General features: G+C 46.9%; 1 protein-coding gene across 1 annotated transcript in view; it reads right to left on the bottom strand.

The window, feature by feature from the left end:
- Positions 1-10745: 10745 nt before the first annotated feature.
- Positions 10746-21001, bottom strand: part of RPA1 (replication protein A1) — a 72130-nt gene continuing 61874 nt past the window's right edge. The window contains exons 14-17 of the mRNA XM_511254.8: positions 19950-20126; positions 16861-16968; positions 13703-13789; positions 10746-11744 (exon numbers count right to left, since the gene is read on the bottom strand). Coding sequence (XP_511254.3) covers positions 11640-11744; positions 13703-13789; positions 16861-16968; positions 19950-20126 — 477 coding nt within the window. The 3' untranslated portion in view covers positions 10746-11639. The remainder of the gene's footprint in view (positions 11745-13702; positions 13790-16860; positions 16969-19949; positions 20127-21001) is intronic.

Below are 21001 nucleotides of genomic sequence, written 5' to 3'. Positions count from 1 at the left end.
AGGGAATTTGGAAATCGTCGTTTGCATTCTGAGTCGAACCCCAGGGAGAATGGAGTTGCTGGAAGGCAGGTCGCCTCGAGAGACTGGCGGACAAGGTCGCTGGCTTCAAACACCAAACGCGGTTCCCACCTGGCCAGTCACCTTTCAAGTTTCCCAGCCACCCGGGTCTCCAGGAAATCAAACGGGGGAGAAAAACTGCCCGCGTGGAATTGCATTTTCATGCACAATGGGAAACTTAAACGCTGAGCAGATCGTCTTGAAAACCTGGCACAGCCGACGCAGGCTTGGAGGAAGGGAAGTCCCGGGTGAGCGGCTGCTCCAGGACTCGGGGCTGCGGCCTAATCCGCGCTGATCCCCGGGCTTAGCGCGCGCCCCTCCCCGGCTGAGGTCGCGGGAGCCGCAGGCCCCACCTGGCTGCGTCCCCTTGGGGAGGCCGCCCGGGAGGGGAGGTGACATCAAGCCGCGTGCATCTGTTTTCGAAAACCTGGGATGATCATTTAAATGTTTAAAATATGCACATGGTAATTCAAAACTAATTACCCTGAGCACATTTGAAACATTTATGCCATCGTCTCTGGATCCTGCCTACTGATTGTGCGCGGCGGCTCACTCTGCTGTTTCTATAAACTGCTTCAGCGATTTTAACTTCCAGGCTAAATCCGGCAGCGCAGGCTCTGCCTCGCGCCCCTGGTTGGTGGAGAGACCCCTTTCCTGACTTCCAGGAGAGGAGGCTGCGCCCCGTTTCCCTGGAGAGCCATTTGTCACGGTCTCGCAGCTCTGGCTACGGAATCCCTGCCCTCGTTGTGTTCATAATGGTCATTTCCATTATTTAATTTAGGTTAAAATGACCTCTCTCCCCACCTATTCCTTTTCTTGTTGTTTTCTCCCCATTTCCCCTTCCTCTGTCTTGGCACGTGGCCCCCATCTCCTAATGACACCCCACCCGACCCCTTCTCCATTTGGGGGTGCACATGGAAGGCTTTTGGGGGTTGTAAGGTGGCCACATCTACCAGCCACCCTGAGAAGCAGGACTGAACTGGGCCAACCTGGGCGAACAGCGGCCACTGCCGGGCACGTTATAGTGGCTGCCAGGGTACACACGTGCACATGCCACACACGTGTGCACACACACCATCCACGTGCACGCATGCCTCAGACACGGAGCCAGGCCTGCTTACGGACTGGACTAATTAGACCCAGGCAGGTCCTGAAGCAAATTCACTTTCCCAATTTCCAGAATAAAATGAGTTCTCTTCCTTTGGGGGCACTAAACCAGCATGCCGGGCTCAGGGACGGAGAATGGTGATGTGTGGCCGAAACGACCTGACTTCCCAAGTCTATCTGGAGAGACTGACCGAGGGCTGGGATCGGAAGAGGCGCCATTCCGGAGTCCAGAAATTAACACAGGCTTATAAATATGTTCCAGGACACAGACGAGCGATGACTGGTTCCTTATTATGCGAAGATGCCAGTGGCAGGTTTTAGGCGTTTAGGAATACAAAAGTGGGTTAGATTCCCACAGCCGGCTCCAGTGTGATAGAGTGATATTACCAGGTTTAACTAGAGCCATTAAGAGACTCTTCATTATCCCCACACCACCGCCACCAAAGTTATCACAGAAACCATAATGCAAGAGAGAATTTCCATTCCATCAACAAGAGAGGGAGCCAGTCTATCTTCGTCCAGAGAAAATGAGCATCCCAGCACGAAGCTCGTGAGGAATAGAGTGCACAACCCTCCAATAACATGCCCGGCAGGATTTCCTCAGCTATGCAGTTGGCTAAGCGGAGGCAGGCTGCTCCGGCACTATCTTCCCGTGTACCTGGCCTGCAAGAATGCCAGCTCTATGAGCAGCTGAAAGATCAATTAGTGACAAAGGACACTCCTAGGACCTACATTCCACAGGGCTTAAGTCTTAAGCTCCAAGGAAATGAAGATCCAGGCCGCCCTCCCAGTGTGCAGCAATCTCATTTATTTTTCTACAAAGACTCACCACTCAAACCAAGCTAATTTTCTTGGTATCACCTGCGCCTGGTTTACTGGCTCCTGAGCAACGTGCCAGTCCTTCGGTTTGAAATGGACTTTTCTTCCAGCCGATCCTTTTTTTTTTTTTTTTTTTTTTGAGAAGGAGTTTCGCTCTTGTTGCCCAGGCTGGAGTGCAATGGCGCAATCTCGGCTCACCGCAACCTCCGTCTCCCGGGTTCAAGCGATTCTCCTGCCTCAGCCTCCCGAGTAGCTGGGATTACAGGCATGCACCACCACCCCGGCTAATTTTGTATTTTTAGCGGAGACAGGGTTTCTCCATGTTGGTCAGGCTGGTCTTGAACTCCCGACCTCAGGTGATCCACCCGCCTCGGCCTCCCAAAGTGCTGGGATTACAGGCGTGAGCCACCGCGCCCGGCCAGCCAATCCCTTTTTTGCAACTTCACGATGACAACTCATAGGTTTTTTGTCTGCCTCCACCAGACTGTCCGCTCTCCTTCACTGGACTCCCTTCACACACCACGTACTCAGCATCCTCTGTGTCACTCTGGTTTTGCTTATAGAAAGTGCTCTTCCATTTTGTGAGGCTCCCCCCCGCCATGGACGGATAATGAGAAGGGACCAGGTCTTCTATTTCCTTCACATTTCTTGTGTCATCTCAAGTATCTTCTCACGGGACAGACACCATGTCAGATATACGGAGGACCCAGTTTTATAGCTGAGCCCCACGAGACAACCCAACACACCCCCATACACACAGCAAAAATTGCCCCCTCATTCAGATGTTCCTGGCATCCTGTAACTTGCCCAAAGCTAGATTTATTGCTCCTGCTGTAAAGTGTATCTGCTCTAAGCCTCACTTAAAAGCTATCACTTGGCAGAAGATCAAGTTAGAAGTGCAGGCTAGCACGTGATGGTGAGGGTAGGAGAGGGTGGGGAGGGCGGGGTGGAGCCAAGAATGGAAGCGCTGAGAACTACCAGCCCAATATTTAACCTAACTGGTAATTTGCTGTGACAATTATGCCACAAACGGAACACTACCACTATGCAAGGATGTCGCTCTCTGATTAAGAGGGCTCTCTGCTTTTCCTAGTCACCGGCACTTTAATAACACACACACAAAATGAGGCTTGGCTGCGGGAGCTCAAGGTTCTGTTAGGAGGCACGTGCAGCATGCGGCGGTGGCCTGCACATCGGTCTGAGCGTTGCTGCCCGGTGAGCCTGCTAACACCTTCAATTCTCCAGCAGACGGAGATGGAAGGGAACCGAGCAGTCAGACGCTGTCACGAGAGAGCCGCTTTGACTGACAGGCGTCTTCCCGGAGAGCCTGCGCGTGCCCCCACTGCAAATCGACACTCGGGCAGCGCCTCTTTCCAACCAGGAAGGCTTGGTGTGGGTTTGATCCTTACAGAGTAACTTTAACAAGGATTTCCAAAAAAATAAAAGTCCACGGAAACAAATTTTCCTCTTCAAGATGGAGAGCAAGACAGAACAGGGACACACGCACACCCAGACACCCAAATTGCCAGTTAGAGACCCTGGTATGAGACAAAAGAATATTATTACCATCACGGCTGTAAAGGATGTTGCCGTCTTCTAAACTGACTGCTGGATTCCTGAAACGTGGCTAAGCAAGACAAACTGTTTTTTGCTTAATTAGTGGCTCCTTTGTGGAAGGTTTGCTGCCTGGAAAGAGCCCATTAGAGGAGAGCTCATTTGCAGGGATGCACCTTATACAGCTATTCAGATTTTGAATAAATCGTGGAGCAGGAAATTGGTGGTGGTGGTGACAGTGGGAGTCGCGGTGTTATGGAAGCAGAAAAGCTTCTGCAAGAGACAGGCTTTGCATTACAAGCCTAAGTGCTGAGGAGATCAGCTTTCCCAGGCAAACATGTAAGCCTCTAAAATTTTAGGCCAATGGAAATGACCTCTGTACCATGGCTGACTGAAGATATAAATAAACTTCAACATGAACAGCAGTGTCAACGGTGAGAGGAGATGAGAGTCCAACTGGGGCTTATTTTTAAAAAGTCCTGGCTGTTCTAACTCCATTTCAGGGCAGGGCATTGAAGAGCACAAAGCTGCAGCTCCCCGCGGCAAGCCCTCCTCTTTAACAGACACCAGCCCCCTAGGTTACCTGGCCGTTGAAAGGAAGCTGCAACACACATAAGTTAAATATAGGTTTGGTTATTTGCATTTTACAAGCACCGAGAATGTTATCTGAGGAAGCTGTCATTTTTAATGACAGCACAAACTTCCAATTACCAACTGGGTAATGCACTAGGGAACGGGCATAATTTTGTAAGAACGGCTCGCAATTATTAAAAGTTTACACGATCACTTCTGAGTTGGCTATATAAATATTTCTCACGAGGCAGGTGGGATTCAGTTTTTCACAGGGTCTATTCAAGGCTGAAAAAAAGATTTGTTTTATTGAAAAGTATACATTTTGAGACTCATCAACCGCTAAGGAGAGGGTGTAAAGCGACAGCTACTAAGAGCCTGAGAAGCTGCAAATGCAGCCAGGTGGCTGGTTCAAAGCCTCTCACAAACACCCACGAGCTCACTGGCAAGTCAGACACTGTCACGACAAACCCAATGCAGGTTAGGGGTATGGCAATGGATAACACAAGAACCTCTTACTGGCCGGGCACAGTGTCTCACGCCCGTAATCCCAGCACTTTGGGAGGCCGAGGAGGCCGGATCACCTGAGGTCGGGAGTTCGAGATCAGCCTGGCCAACATGGTGAAACCCTGTCTCTACTAGAAATACAGAAATTAGCCAGATGTGGTGACACACGCCTGTATAATCCCAGCTACTCGGGAGGCTGAGGCAGAAGAATCGCTTGAACCTGGGAGGTGGAGGTTGCAGTGAGCCGAGATCGTGCCATTGCACTCCAGCCTGGGCAACAGAGAGAGACTCCATCTCAAAAAAGTAAAAAATTAAAAAAAAAAAAAAAAAAGAAACTTTCACTCAGCCCATAGTCAAACACGGTCCTATTTGCACCAGGAACCCATTTCCGTTCAGTACCTCTACCCAGCCTCCGTGGCACCGTGGGGCTTCGTGTCAGTGACGAACACAGCGCATGCCACTGTTACCAGTGTTGCTCTTGGTCTGCCTCATACAGACCGGACAGCCCCGACCTAAATGAAGGCTCTAATCTGTGACTCTCAAATCACCCAATTCTTTGTGAAGTCTTTCCTGATTGACTCCAGTCTTCCAGCAATTTCCCCCTCAACTGCATTTTAATATCACTGTGATATGACTACTTAGCCCCCAAGCCTTGCTCTAAATAGTCCATAGCTCTCAGGGACAGATATCTTTAAGTCACACACTGGCTGGGCACGGTGGCTCACGCCTGTAATCCCAGCACCTTGGGAGACCAAGGTGGGCGGATCACCTGAGGTCGAGAGTTTGAGACCAGCCTGGCCAACATGGAGAAACCCCATCTCTACTAAAAATAGAAAATGAGCTGGGCGCGGTGGCATATACCTGTAAATCCCAGCTACTCCAGAGGCTGAGGCAGGAGAATTGCTTGAACCTGGGAGGCAGAGTTTGCAGTGAGCCAAGATCACGCCATTGCACTCCAGCCTGGGCAACGAGAGCGAAACTCCGTCTCAAAAAAAAAAAAAAAAAAAAAAAAAGTCACATACTAAGGCTGGGCGTGGTGGCTCACGCCTGTAATCCCAGCACTTTGGGAGGCTGAGGTGGGCAGATCACCTGAGGTCAGGAGTTCGAGACCAGCCTGGCGAACATAGTGAAACCTCATCTCTATTAAAAATACCAAAAAATCGGCCGGGCCCGGTGGCTCAAGCCTGTAATCCTAGCACTTTGGGAGGCAGAGGCGGGCAGATCACGAGATCAGGAGATTGAGACCATCCTGGCTAACACGGTGAAACCCCGTCTCTACTAAAAATACAAAAAATTAGCTGGGCATGGTGGCGGGCGCCTGTAGTCCCAGCTACTTGGGAGGCTGAGGCAGGAGAATCGCTTGAACTTGGGAGGCAGAGGTTGCAGTGAGCCGAGATTGTGCCACTGCACTCTAGCCTGGGTAAGAGTGAGACTCCATCTAAAAAACAAACAAACAAACAAAAAGACCCCAAAAAATCAGCTGGGCGTGCAGTAGTCCCAGCTACTCAAGAGGCTGAGGCAGGAGAATCACTTAAACCCAGGAGGTGGTGGTTGCAGTGAGCCGAGATCGTACCACTGCACTCCAGCCTGGCCGACAGAGACTCCATCTCAAAAAATAAAGTCACATACTGACTGGAACCATGTGACTTTATTTTTTGTCTGGAACCATGACGACGAGTGACTACATACTTTTCTCAATGACTTTTCAAAACCATCATTACAAATATAATTACAAGACTTAATAATCATTAATAGCTTTAGATAATCAGGTTGATTTATAGGCAAGTCAAATGCATTCTCAAGAGGCCTTTTTTGCCAGGGTGGTGGAAAACAAGAGTTTAGCCTCTTCATGGGCACAGCCCCCGTCTGTGTAGTAGGCAGGATGAAACCAGGGCTCCAAAGCCTTCCTTTTCCCTCCCCTCCCTACATTAATCTACCTGCTTCCAAGGAAGGGCCTGCTCAAATTACCTACCAGCCCTTGGTGGTACACAGGGTTAGAGGAGTTATCCCTGGACTTAGGCAAAGAAAAATCAATCAGAGAACGTAACAGAACAAGAAAAGGCATAGATTTTCAGTGCCACAAAGCATAAACGCTTCTGCTCGTGAAATCTTGAATTTATAACAATTAGAAACAGTATAAGCAACCTGCAAGAGTGAATTGGCTGAAAACACATCCAAAGAGCCAAACACCACTTAAAATTATTTATCTAAAGCTATTAATGATTAGTAAATCTTTTAATTATGTTTGTGATTTTTTTGTTTTGAGATGGAGTCTCCCTCAGTCGCTCAGGCTGGAGTGCCATGGTGCGATCTTGGCTCACTGCAGCCTCTGCCTCGCGGGGAGGGACTCTCTTGCTGCAGCCTCCCGGGCAGCTGGGATTACAGGCGTGAGCCACCACACCCAGCTAATTTTTGTGTTTTTAGTAGAGATGTGGTTTCACCATGTTGGCCAGGCTGGTCTTGAACTCCTGATCACAAGTGATCCACCTGCCTTGGCCTCCCAAAGTATAGGTGTGAGCCACTGCACCTGGCCTAATGGTGGTTCTGATGCAATTTTTATCAAAATAAAGATGTCCATCCTAGGAGAAAAGCATTACAGGATGATATGCTTACTATGCTACCATTTTTAATTTAAACTCTATACACATAGATACATAGAAAAAACTAGCCAGGGCCAGGCACGGTGGCTCACACCTGTAATCCCAGCACTTTGGGAGGCCAAGGCGGGTGGATCACGAGGTCAGGAGATCGAGACCATCCTGGCTAACACGGTGAAACCCCATCTGTACTAAAAATACAAAAAATTAGCTGGGTATGGTGGCACATGCCTGTAGTCCCAGCTACCCAGCTGTAGTCCAGCTACATGCCTGTAGTCCCAGCTACTTGGGAGGCCAAGGCAGGGGAATTGCTTGAACCCGGGAGGTGGAGGTTGCAGTGAGCTGAGATCGTGTCACCGCACTGCAGCCTGGCAACAGAGCAAGACTCTGTCTCAAAAAAAAAGAAAAAAGAAAAAAAAGTAGCCAGCTACACAAGTGTTTATTACTGGTTGGTGAAATCCTAAGTAATTTTATTTTTCTTTTGCCTTTTTGAGATGGAGTCTTGCTCAGTCGCCCAGGCTAGAGTGCAGTGGTGCGATCTCAGCTCACTGCAGCCTCTGCCTTCCAGGTTCAAGTGATTCTCCTGCCTCAGCTGCCCGAGTAGCTGGGATTACAAGAGCCCACCACCACACCTGGCTAATTTTTGTATTTTTAGTAGAGGTGGGGTTTCACTATGTTGGCCAGGCTAGTCTCAAACTCCAAACCTCAAGTGATCCACCTGCCTTGGCCTCCCAAAGTGCTGGGATTACAGGGGAGAGCCACCGCACCCACTCTTTTTCTCCCTTTTTATGAGATAGGGTCTCGCTCTGTCGCCCAGGCTGGAGTGCAGTGGCGCAATCATGGCTCACTGCAGCCTCGACCTCCCACAGCTCAGGTGATTCTCCCACCTCAGCCTCCCAGGTAGCTGGGACTACAGGCGTGTGCCACCACACCCAGCTAATTTTTATTTTTTTGTAGGGACGGGGGGGTCTCCTTATGTTACCCAGGCTGGTCTCGAACTCCTTGGCTCAAGCAATTTGCCCGCCTCAGCCTCCCAAAGTGTTGGGATTATAGGCATGAGCCACTGTGCCAGGCCAATTTTGTTTTTCTTAACTGTAGATTATTTTCCTAAAATAAACATGGAGGCCGGGCATGGTGGCTCACGCCTGTAATCCCAGCACTTTGGGAGGCCGAGGCAGGTGGATCATGAGGTCAGAAGTTCGAGACCATCCTGGCTAACACGGTGAAACCCCGTCTCTACTAAAAATACAGAAAATTAGCCAGGCATGGTGGCGCATGCCTGTAGTCCCAGCTACTCAGGAGGCTGAGGCAGAATTGCTTGAACCTGGGAGGCGGAGGTTGCAGTGAGCTGAGATCGTGCCACTGCACTCCAGCCTGGGTGACATAGCAAGACTCCGTCTCAAAATAAATAAACAAACAAACGAACAAATATGATTACTTGCATAAGAAATAGTCAATAGTCCAAATTATCCTTTTCTCTTTTTCTTAAACATTTACTTAATGTCTTAATAACAAAAATACCAGTTTTTTTGAATAAGTGAAAATTAAACATCTATGCTCTCTTTTTGAGGAACCGATGACTTCCAAAGGTGTTTATAAAAGCCAGAACTCTACCAGCGGAGTGGATATAAGACTAAGAGTTAACAAACCACATAAAAGGTGGCCGGGGAGTGGGGGGAATCTTCCCTTTGAGACAAGGAAACAATCAGTTTACTAGGGGAATAGTGGCCTTCTAACAGGTGAAAAGAAGAAAAGGAGACCAAGCAACCTGTTTCATCCTCTATAAATAAAACCTTGGGCGGCATATTGCCAAAGAAACACGAGTCGATATAAACCTTTACATACTGGGCGGCCAAACTTCACTTTTGGACAGTATATTAATTATGTAGTCAATAACCATGGGTTTCATTAGTGTATTAAATACCACGATCAATAGTATTTATACTTTTTGAAGACAGCCCACTCAGGAAACAGAAGTGGGGGAGGGGAACATTTTTGACCCTGCAGTTCAAAAAAGGAACAGCACGCGAGAGATTAGCAAGGTTTTAATGGAAAGCACAAAACACTGGAAATATGGACAGAAATCAGATTATTACCCTTTTATTTTTTTTCCCTGCCCCTTTCACAATGAGACTGGAGGGAATTCAAGAACCACTTGAAATAAAGGCGAAATGATTAGATTTTTTTCTCCTAATTGCTTAACGCTGATGTCATGGTGTACGCAAAATCAACATTGATCTCTAAGTGAAAGAGGAGAAACAGAACATGAACAGCCTTTCGAGGTAAACTATATCCAAGAGAATTCTACGAACTGTGGGCCAGAATCTATTTAGGCAACCCGCAGGGACCAAAATCTCTGAAAAGCCCAACAGTGGAGCCAGTTTCTGATGCTCCTCTGCTGGTGATCTGATCTTTGAGTGGGGAAATCTGTTAGAAACAGCCTCCGCGAGGGAGCCCTCCCCCTGGCACTGCCCCTGGGTTTCCAATCACATCCACGGAGACGTGCTGGTTTTCTCACGCTGGCCACTGAGAAGGCGCGAGGACAGGTGTCAGCGTTCCCTGGACACGTCCTGTCCTGGTACCACGGCTGGTCAGGCCTCTTCACTGTGTGGACAGACACGTGGGGAGAGGAGGGAATGCTGGGAGTAGTAGGCATGAAAGACTGGTTACTGGGCTGAAAGCTAGATCGCCACTTCCCACCCACAATTTGTCAATCCAGAAGAGGGTTGAAGACTGTAATTTTCTCGTCGATGCTTTATAAGCAAGGTCAGACAGAAAAGAACTTCCATAAAAATGGCTGAGGCCTCAGTCAGAGACTGAAATGCGACCCAGTTACCATCTCCTGAGACTAGAGAAGGGTAGGAAGGAATGTGTCTAAACAATTATTGAGGCTGAGCAGGAGTCCCTCTGTGTCTGTCCTCAGGAACGGAAGTCATCCCGTCTAGGGCTGGCTGGCCCCTATGTCAACGGCAGACACCGAGGGGGGAGACAGACAGGACACCATCACTCCCCATCTCCAAAAGCCTCCGCATGCGGCATGTGCAGTGATGAACAGCAGGTCCTCTGGCTGCAGAGTGACCACTGCACTGCCGGGGTACGAGGGCGAGATGTGCGGCCAATGGCAGGCGGTGTGTTGCAGCCACCGGATAGATAATTAATATGATTAGGAACACACAGAGCAAGCATGCTTTTGCTGACTGAAAGGCCCACTAGCATAATTACTGTTTTCTTACCAGCTCACTGTCTGTACACATTTCAAAGCCTGGTTGGTGTTAGACTGCTGCGTAAACATCAATAAAATCCCAAGTGCCAGATCATCAGCATCCTCAGGCAAAATGGCTTTTTGTTTTTAGTGTTTTCATGCTTTGAAAGATGCATTTCAGGGCTGCAAACACTAGGAAGAAGGATCTCCATGCCTTGGACTAATCTTCGGGTTTATAATGAGTTAACATCCCCACCAAGTGAACATTTATTATGAAGGCTAATTAATTGCTTTCCAGTTACAGGAACTCTTTGCATTCAAAGAAAGTAGGATTCACAAGCAAAGAATATACTGTTTATTAAAACAAAGCAAGGGAAACAAAAGGCTTCAAAATCCTTTCCATGTAACATAGCTTTAGTCAAAAAAAACAAAATACATGAATGCAGGAATGTGTACAGGTAGAAAAAGTACGCATTCACCAAGCGAAGCGCAGCATTAATTGAAGTGAAAAGTAAAGAAACGCTTTGTAGCCGCTTGGATTTCCTTAGGGGACAGCAAGTCAATGCTTATCAGCGGTCCTCAGAAGAGACAATTTTGATTAATATCAGACCCATCTGACTCAGTCTATTAAACCCTGAAGGAAGGATACTCTTCAGATATAAAAGATATGCCTTTGATTAATCATTCTACCCTATTGCCATTCCAAGCATTAACAACTATGTAGCACCTCTAGAAAGAGAGAGCCTCTGAATTCTAGGAAGACACACTTACTAAAATCCCCAGGTGCCCATGACCGCTTCTCAGCTCGCCCCGCTGAGAAGAACCCAAGTTGTGAGCGGGCGGAGGGGGTCACCACTGGAGAAGCAAAAACCTAGCTACATAATTTACTTCATGGTCTGCAGTTAGGGTCAGTGACTTACGACATAATTCCTGCTTGATGATAATGAAATTGACAGAAGCCTGAAGGCAGAGGGAGTGACTGGTCTTACACTAACCACCGGCTGACTCCCTAGGCCTGACACAGTCTACACCACAACCACCTGAGTGTATTTTCCTTTGCCTACCGATGGGTTCTGAGATGCGCACGAGAGAGGAAATTGCTTAGTCCACCATCAAGAGCCTCTGCACTGTGTAGCTAACATGGGATCGTCACACGGAGGTGGGAGGAAATCGATTCCATTCTGCCTCTTTATTTGCAAACTTCTGCCCGATCGGCACTGCTCCCCTCACATCAATGCACTTCTCCTGATGCTCATGACCAGCCTTCGGCCATACTCTCTGTAGTCCACGGGCTTCACGTCCATCACAGTGGCCTTAATTCGAGACTCGTCCTTCAAAAAGGGAGAAGTAGTTTGTGAGCGGTGAAAGTGTGGTGTGGAGCAGTGAAACCCCTTTTGCTTCAGTGGTTTCAGTGAGCCCAGCGGGAGGGAACAGACACACGGGTTCAGAGTTCAGTCATTCCAGTGAGTGACAGCCTCGTCCTGAATGTCTGGGGCTGGGCGAGTGAACAGGTCCTTTCTCCAGCACAGGCCCTTCTGATTCTTTACCCAAGCTCCCACTCAGAAGCCTAGAATCCTAGTGAGATGGACTTTAGAGGGTTTCTCTAGTTTCATTTATTCTCCCTACAGCAGGGGATACAGCCCAGAGAGGACATGTGACTTGCACAAAGCCACACAGCTAGTTCTGAAAGCTAAACTTTCAAACTTTCATTTCAAGAAAAGCTGAGTGGTGAAAGAAAGAGTACTTGCAGCAGAGGGAGAGGACCGAGTCTGTCCTGTCTCAGCTCTGGGGAGGCAGCCTCTCTTCACTTCACCTTCCCTGTCCAGACACGATGGGGCTGAATGGCCCCAAAACTCCCCCCCAGCCCCACCCCACTCCCTGACATTGTTTCACGGTGACATCTGATCCCCTATCTCATTTAATGTTTATAGTAGTCGCAGAAGAACGGGCATTAAGGTAAATACGTGAGTAAACCCTGCAATCAGCAGGAGCGTTTCTACCACTCCCCCTGCCCACTCGTACGTTTACACTCACGGCCTGAATGGTGCCTTTCCGGGCAGAACGGAGTGGTACCCAGGAAGGCTGCACAGGCGAGCTCGGGGCTGTCACACTGCTGTGTGCTTGGTCGGTACTAAATCCGTGATACTCGTAAGCATGATCAAAAGCAAAGCTCTGAAGTCAGGCTGCCTGGGTTGGACGTTAGCTCGGCCACTTGCTAGCATACAACTTAGGCAAGTGACTTGTTCTCTGAATGCCCGTGTCTCTCTGTATGTAATTCCTTCAGTGGCAAAATAGGGTAACCATAGTTTCTACATATAGGATTACTAGGCTCAAGTGAGATGTTCCACGTAAAGGATGTAGAACAGTTACCTGGAAGACCATGCTCAATACTGTTTGATTATAACTATAACTAAGCTGGGCGCGGTGGCTCATGCCTGTAATCCTGGCACTTTGGGAGGCTGAGGCGGGTGGATCATCTGAGGTCAGGAGTTTGAGACCAGCCTGGCCAACATGGTGAAAATTCCGTCTCTACTAAAAATACAAAAATTAGCCGGGCATGGTGGCGGGCGCCTGTAATCCCAGCTACTCGAGGGGCTGAGGCAGGAGAATCACTTGAACCCGGGAGGCGGAAGTTGTGGTGAGCCAAGATCGTCCCACTGCACTCCAGCCTGGGTGACAGAGACTCTGTCTCAAATAAATGAATAAATAAATAAATAAATAAATACTATATGGTATTATGGGCAATTTCAGGAATTTTCAAGGTAGTTTTAACCACACGTGGCCTTTGTTTCATATACTGACTGACTGACTTAGAAACGGGGTTTCACTATGTTACCCAGGCTGGCCTTGAACTCCTGCCTCAGTCTCCCGAGTAGCTGGGACCACAGGCACATACCACCACGCCCGGCTCATATACTTAATATACTTTTCTACAATCTAAATTTGTCAAAAATATGACTCTACTGCATGCGTTATAATTTTTTTTGTCAGAACACAAACGAAAAAATCCTAGGATTTAACTGAAAAAAAATAAAAATAAAAAAAAAAACAAACAAAAAAACCCATATAGTATTCCCCACCCCCCCGCCATTGTTTCAACAAGACACTTAAGCTCTCTCTCCTTCCTCATCTGAAAATGGGGATCATAACAGCACCTGTGTTGGGCAAAGTCAGCACCAGGGTCTGGCAGTGAGTACAGTAACTCCCTGCCAGGGAGTGTCGCGACACTGCCGTAGGTGACAAACAGCACCTCCCCACCACCAACCCTGCTGCCCAGGCCCTTACTTACGTTGTAGGTCTCCACTTTGACCCTGACTCTGAATATGAAAGATCGGAAGTTGGCATTCTGGAAAACTTCTTCAAATGCCTGTTCATTCTGCAAAAACACACATAAAACTTGACACATGGAAACCACTGCACAACTTGCAAATACTGATAAGACGTTTAAAAAGACTTCTGAAAATGCATCTCCTGGGTAGTTTCAAATTACTTAGGAATGACTCACCTACAGGTAACATTACATGAAACTGTTTTAAGTAGAATCTTATTGAAAATTAAAACACTAATCACATTCATAGAAGGTAGAATGGCAGTTGTCAGGGCCAGGGAGAGGAGGGTTTTGGAAAAGGAGCTATTGCTTAATGTGCAGTTTCAAATCGCCACCCATGAACAGTGTGTCTCCATTCTCCCCTTCCCTCCATCCTTGGAAAACACAAGTCTGTCGTCTGTCTCTATGAATTTGCCTATTTAAAAAATTACTGGAAAAGGATGGTGGCGACAGGGGCACAGTAATGTGAATGTACCTAACGCCACTAAACTGTACACGTAAAAATGGTTACAAAGGCAAATTTGGTTATGTATGTTTTACTAGACACAGAAAATTAAAAACGCTCTTAGGAAGTTTCTAAGACTTTAAGGCTGGGCACGGTGGCTCACACCTGTCATCCTAGCGCTTTGGGAGGCGGAAGCGGGTGGATCACTTGAGGTTGGGAGTTCAAGACCAGCCTGGCCAACACGGTGAAACCCCATCTCTACTAAAAACACAAAAATTAGCTGGGCATAGTGGCAGGTGCCTGTAATCCCAGGTACTAGGGAGGCTGAGGCAGAAGAATTGCTTCGACCTGAGAGGTGGAGGCTACAGTGAGCTGAGACTGCACTACTGCACTCCAGCATGGGCTATGGAGCGAGACTCTCAAAAAAAAAAAAAAAAATTAGGAGGTCAGGTATGGTGGCGCGTGACTATAATCCCAATGTTTTTGGAGACCGAGGTGGGAGGACTGCTTGAGGCCAGGAGTTCAAGAACAGCCTGGGGAACATAGCAAGACCCCATCTCTACCAAAAAAAAAAAAAACTTAAGCCAGGTATGGTGGCGTGTACCAGTAGTCCCAGCTACTCAGGAGACTGAGGTGGCAGGACTGTCTGAGCCCAAGAGTTTGAAGCTGCAGTGAGCCATGATCGCACACCATGGCGCTCCAACATGGGTGATGAGGCAAGACCTTGTCTCAAAAAAAAGAAAAAAAGAAAAAACACTCAGAAGAAAGTTCAATATAATTTGTGATTTCAGCCTCTGTATTTATAGCTACTGATTTGGTGTGCAAGCAGAGAAGACTGTTGAGGTGTGCAAAGGCTAGGGAAGGCCTAAAAACAATCCTTTTCCCTCTCTCACTCCTCAAATGCAATTTAAGTTTATTAAAAAAAAAAAAAAAAGAGTCTGGTAAACAGACAAGAATTAGAGAATATAGTTTGTGTAAAGATGCATAAATAAATGTGTAATAACTATATTAACAGAGTTGATTGAGACCTTTGACACAAAAAAAAGAAAAAGAAATTAATAGTTCACACCAACCTAGTGTTTTTTGCAAGTCACGCACGGCGTGAAAGCAGCTTTGCTATACAGAACTCTTTTCTGTAAAGGTTACTTGATCAAAACCCAAACCCAAACCAAATGGACTTTCAGATATGAAAATAAAACAATGGGTTAAAGCTTGAGAAAATTACACCGGCTGCCATTATGCTTCCAAGATGAGGGGCGTGGAGTGCGAACTCCAGGATCTCACGGTTCCTCGGGGAAGTTTCTATATGTCCTCATTCACCGGCAGAAAAAACAGTCAAATATAATAAGCTCATAAAAATCCTGAAAGGCTTACTCGGGCCTTAAAATCTGATACGAAAATTGAGGACCAGGTAAAAACAGACAAAAGATACTATCACACTTTAAAGTCAATTCTAGTTATTTCTGTAACAGGATTTGTTGAGACTATTTTGAGAGCTCTCATGGACAATTTAAAAAAAGAGTCAGGGCAGAGCCCAAACAGACAGAACTGGGGACAGGAAGAAAAAGAAAAACACACCAGAACAGATGGCAAAGCCTTTCACCTTTATGGCCTTTACAAGTATTCCAACCAATTTGGAGGAAATTGGGGGAAAAGCCATCTACAGACAGGTGCCCATTTATGTGGCCCAGAAAGCATAGCTTTTATTGGTCTTCCTTATGTTTTACCTGAGCAACTACCTTTCCTAAATTCAGCATTATTAGCAATCTATTCTGTACATTAAATAAACCTAATATGTGAAAATGCAAACTTATACAAATGAAATGGACAAAGTTACCTTACGGAAGAAAGTCACTGCATAAGAATTGCATCTGATGGGCTGAAATGGCAGGCACCTTATATGTGCATTTATTATTATTGTTTTATAGGACAGACCCAGGAACTTGATATATGTGCATTTTAACCAGGATCTGACTCAACTTTTCTGGAAGGTATTTACTATGTTAAAAAAGCATGCCTGTAATAATTCAGGTTGTTTCAGGGACACCTTCCGACCTAAGTCATCTCAGGCACACTAGCTCTGATGTGCTAATAGGAACAGGAGAAACGGGTGGCTTCGATTTAGCAAGTGCTTCGGTTTTAAAGTACTTTTATATACATTATTTCACTGTTAAGCACATCCCAAATGGACAAGATTAGATAACATCAGATGAGCTCTTAAATAATTATCAGGCTGAGAAACTGTATACAAACAATACCAAAAAGAAACAAACTAAAAAATATTAAACAGCAAAAAGAGGGCCAGTGTTGGGCAAGGTGTGGTGGCTCACACCTGTAATCCCAGCATTTCGGGCGGCTGAAGCGGGCAGATCATGAGGTCAGGAGTTCGAGACCAGCCTGGCCAACATGGTAAAACCCCGTCTCTACTAAAAATACAAAAACTAGCCGGGCATCGTGGCGGGTGCCTGTAATCCCAGCTACTCAGGAGGCTGGGGCAGGAGAATCACTTGAACCCGGGAGGCGGAGACTGCGGTGAGCTGAGATTGCGCCACTGCACTCCAGCCTAGGAAACAGGGCAAGACTCCATCTCAAAAAAAAAAAAATGTGTGAGGTCAGTGTTATAGAATGAGAACCATTAAAAGTTATAGAAGTTATAATAAAATATGTGGCTGACCTTGTCTTTTAATTCCCCAAGATAAGCAGCATTTTGTCCAAGGATAGCTTCGGCAGACTCCTGGAAACAAGTCACCCACTGATTCTCTTGAAAATCTGCAATATTTACCTAAAAAACACAATTCTACATTATTTCAGCAAAGACATAATAAAAAGACACACTGAGAAGATGGGGAGAGGTTAATGTTCTTTTTCCACTTATTAAAATAATTTCCAGAGAGGGCCAGGTGCAGTGGGCTCATGCCTGTAATCCCAGCACTTTGGGAGGCCAAGGCGGGTGGAACACTTGAGGCCAGGAGTTTGAAACCAGCCTGGCCAACATGGTGAAACTCCGTCTCTACGAACAATACAAAAATTAGCCAGGCATGGTGGCGGGTGCCTGTAATCCCAGCTACTCAGGAGGCTGAGGCGGGAGAATCACTTGAACCCGGGAGGCGGAGGTTGCAGTGAGCTGAGATCGCGCCACTGCACTCCAGCCTGGGTGACAGAGAGAGAGGCTCATCAGATTAGTTCCTGTCCAGGTGCAGCTGGCTTTGGATGAAGGGTTTTGAGTGAATCGGGGGAGTTCTCTGCATTTTCAATTGCCCACTCTGTAGTCCCTAGGAGGAGTTCCATGAGACGGCTCTGTCACTGCTGGGCACCCAGACAACTGAAGAGCCTGCCCGTGAGCCTCTGTCAGTCACCAAATTGACCTGGCAAAGGAAATGAGCAATCAAATGTCTCCCATTGGGCTGTGGTGTAAAATTAAATAGGACAAAGTCAAGGAAGAAAGCAGATCTCAGAGAATCCACTTGCTAAAGTAAAAGCCTTTGTAGAAATACGAGTAGTTTTTCTTTAAGGCATCATTTTGATGATTTTACATCTTCATTTTGCATGTGTACAAGGCTTTTAATATAGAGAATGTTATGACGAAAAATAAGGTGACGAAACCAGTTAAAAGTGAAAAGCACTCTCGATACACAGCAACGGTATCACACCCTGGGCTCACACTTCCTTTAACCCGTGCTATCCTTCTAAGAAGCAAAGAGCATCTCATCACATAGGGCAAGAACTACAATGACGCAGACGTGTGATAAATATCAAATCAAACAAGTGTGCGGGAGATTGCGCTGTGGAGGAGTTTAACAGAAAGGCTGATGTTTCCATAAACTAAAACAAATTTTCTTCAACTTAGTTCAATGAAAAGTTTATAGTTTACAAAAATTGAGCCTAAACGTAGAACTGTCCTGCTAAGCTAACATTTCATTTTATTTATTATTTATTTAATTTATTTATTGAGATGGAGTCTTGCTCTGTCACCCAGGCTGGAGTGCAGTGGCGCGATCGTGGCTCACTGCAAGCGCCACCTCCCGGGTTCATGCCATTCCCCGGCCTCAGCCTCCTGAGTAGCTGGGACTGCAGGCGCCCGCCACCACGCCTGACTAATTTTTTTGTACTTTTAGTAGAGACGGGGTTTCACTGTGTTAGCCAAGATGATCTCAATCTCCTGACCTCGTGATCTGCCCGCCTCGGCCTCCCAAAGTGCTGGGATTACAGGCGTGAGCCACCGTGCCCGGCCTATTTATTTATTTTTTAAAGACAGGGTCTGACTCTGTCATCCAGGCTGGAGTGCAGTGCCACGATCACGGCTCACTGCAGCCTTGACCTCTCGGGCTCAAGCGATCCTCCTACCTCAGCCTCATGAGTAGTTGGGACAAATGCATACTACCACAGCCAGCTAATTTTACTTTTTGTAGAGACAGGGTCTTGCCATGTTGCCCAGGCTGATATCGAACTCCCAGCCTCAAGCAATCATCCTGCCTCAGCCTTCCAAAGTGCTGGGGTTACAGGCACAAGTCACCACACCTGGCCAATATGAACATTTTTCAGGCTTCTGATATATTACTGCCAAATCATCCTTTGGAAAAATGTGAAACTGTTTTCTTTTTCTGTTTTTTTGAGATGGAGTTTTGCTCTTGTCGCCCGGGCTGGAGTGCAGTGGTGTGATCTCGGCTCACTGCAACCTCTGCCTCCCGGGTTCAAGTGATTCTCCCACCTCAGCCTCCCGAGTAGCTGGGACTACAGGCACCCGCCACCACGCCCGGCTAATTTTTGTATTTTTAGTAGAGACAGGGTTTCACCATGTTGGCCAGGCTGGTCTCAAACTCCTGATCTCAGGTGACGCACCCGCCTCGGCCTCCCAAAGTGCTGGGATTACAAAAGTGAGCCACTGTGCCCGGTCTTAAACTGTTTTCTTAAACTGCTATTATCGCCTAGTTCTACCACTGAAAACAAAACAAAACAAAATAAAAACCTTAAGGCCGGGTGCAGTGGCTCAGGCTTGTAATGCCAGCACTTTGGAAGGCTGAGGTGGGAGGATGACATGAGGCCAGGAACTTGAGACCAACCTGCACAGCAGAGCGAGACCCTGTCTCTACAATAAAATAATTTTTAAAATTAGCTGGGTGTGGTGGTGCACAGCTGCAGTTGCAGCTACTTGGGAGGCCAAGGTGGAAGGACTGCTTAAGCCTGGGAGGTTGGGGCCACCGTGAGCTGCGATGATACCACTGCACTCTATTCTGGGCAACAGAGTGAGACCCCTGTTTCTTAAAAAAAAAAAAAAAATTTTTAAACCCAACTTTACAACTTTTTTTAAAAGGTTTTTAAAACAGAAAGAAACAATTCTTAAAATGCAAAAAAGCAACAATCTCACATCAGCACACCGTCACATTCCTCTGAAGTCAGCTATACGAAAGCTAGAGAATAGATTATCCACATGAAAATGACTAAATACGGGCATTGGCTGTGTAAGTACAATTAGTGCTGTCTATAAATGCCGTTTTCAAATTAATTTATCTTCATAGCAGTTATCAGCAGGCAAGTGTCACTGACGCTATGGCTGTATGACGTGCATGAAAGACTGAATCAGCTGGGGTATCTCAACACCACTTTCTGGCATGAAAAAGAGGATGAATAAGCTCTTCCACACCTACTCATCTGCAGGCTTCCTACCGGGAATGACTTTGTTTCTACTGTTGTGACCACAGTGCCTGGCACACGGGAGGGCCTCCGTGAACACAACCGCGGTTCTCATCTACCGAGGCTACTTACTGACAGGATCATGCGGTACTTGAAATTGGGAAATTCGGTGTCGCACTTCTCACAGCGGTACAATCCATTCTGTTGATCGATCACTTTCTTATTGCAGTCCTGAGTCGGGCAGGCTTGGTACATGCAGTTCTCTTTGCGAAGATACACCACTGTGGCCACAGAACTAAAGTAGTCCGGCTTCGGGAGAAAAGAACAGCATGAGGCACGGAGTCGCGAGCCCGCCCGGGATCGGACCGAGAGGCAGCTCAAAGCCTGCCCTTACGTTTAGGTGGTAAGTGTTTCTATATCCTCAAGATTACACATGATCACAGGGAATCATTCATTCTGTAGTTTTAGAAATCACATGTGCCGAGTACAAAACCCATGAAGGTAATAAGCCAAGTTCTAATAAGCCAAGTTCTGAGGCAGATAATGCCTTCACAATAAAAGAGTTAATCCTAAATTACACTGAGTTAATTAAAAGTGAAATTGTTTTCCTGTTTGCTTGAACACCGTATGAAAGCCAAAGATTTGTTCCTCCCGATCCTCTGATCCTCCAAAGGCCACAGATCTAGGAAATACAGAATGCGGACCACAAACACCCAGTGCAGCAACGATCAACCATCCCTCCCGCGCTCAAAACACGGCAGTCATGTCTAGGCCTAGATTCACCTTTTCCTTGTTTAGGCCGGGGATCAGCAAGCTGCTTCTGTAAAAAGCCAAACAGTAAATATTTCAGGCCTTAGCAGCCATTTGGTCACAGTCTCTGCTGCAACTACAGGCACACCTCACTTTATTGTGCTTTGCTTTACTGCACTTGACAGATACGGCATTTTTTACAGATTGAAGACTTGTGGCACCCCTGGGTCAAGTAAATGCACTATTTTCCCAATAGCAGGTGCTCACTTTATGTCTCTGTGTCACATAAAGACAGTAATTCTTGCAAGATTTCAAACTTTTTCATTATATATGTATTTTTTGAGACAGAGTCTCGCTCTGTCGCCCAGGCTGGGGTGCAGTGAGTGGTGTAATCTCTGATCACTGCAGCCTCCACCTCCCAGGTTCAAGTGATT

This window comes from Pan troglodytes, chromosome 19 (assembly GCF_028858775.2).
Source record: "Pan troglodytes isolate AG18354 chromosome 19, NHGRI_mPanTro3-v2.0_pri, whole genome shotgun sequence".
Classification (NCBI taxonomy): Eukaryota; Metazoa; Chordata; class Mammalia; order Primates; family Hominidae; genus Pan; species Pan troglodytes.
The sequence above is the reverse complement of the archived record's forward strand: the minus strand, read 5'-3'. Positions and strand labels throughout refer to the sequence as shown.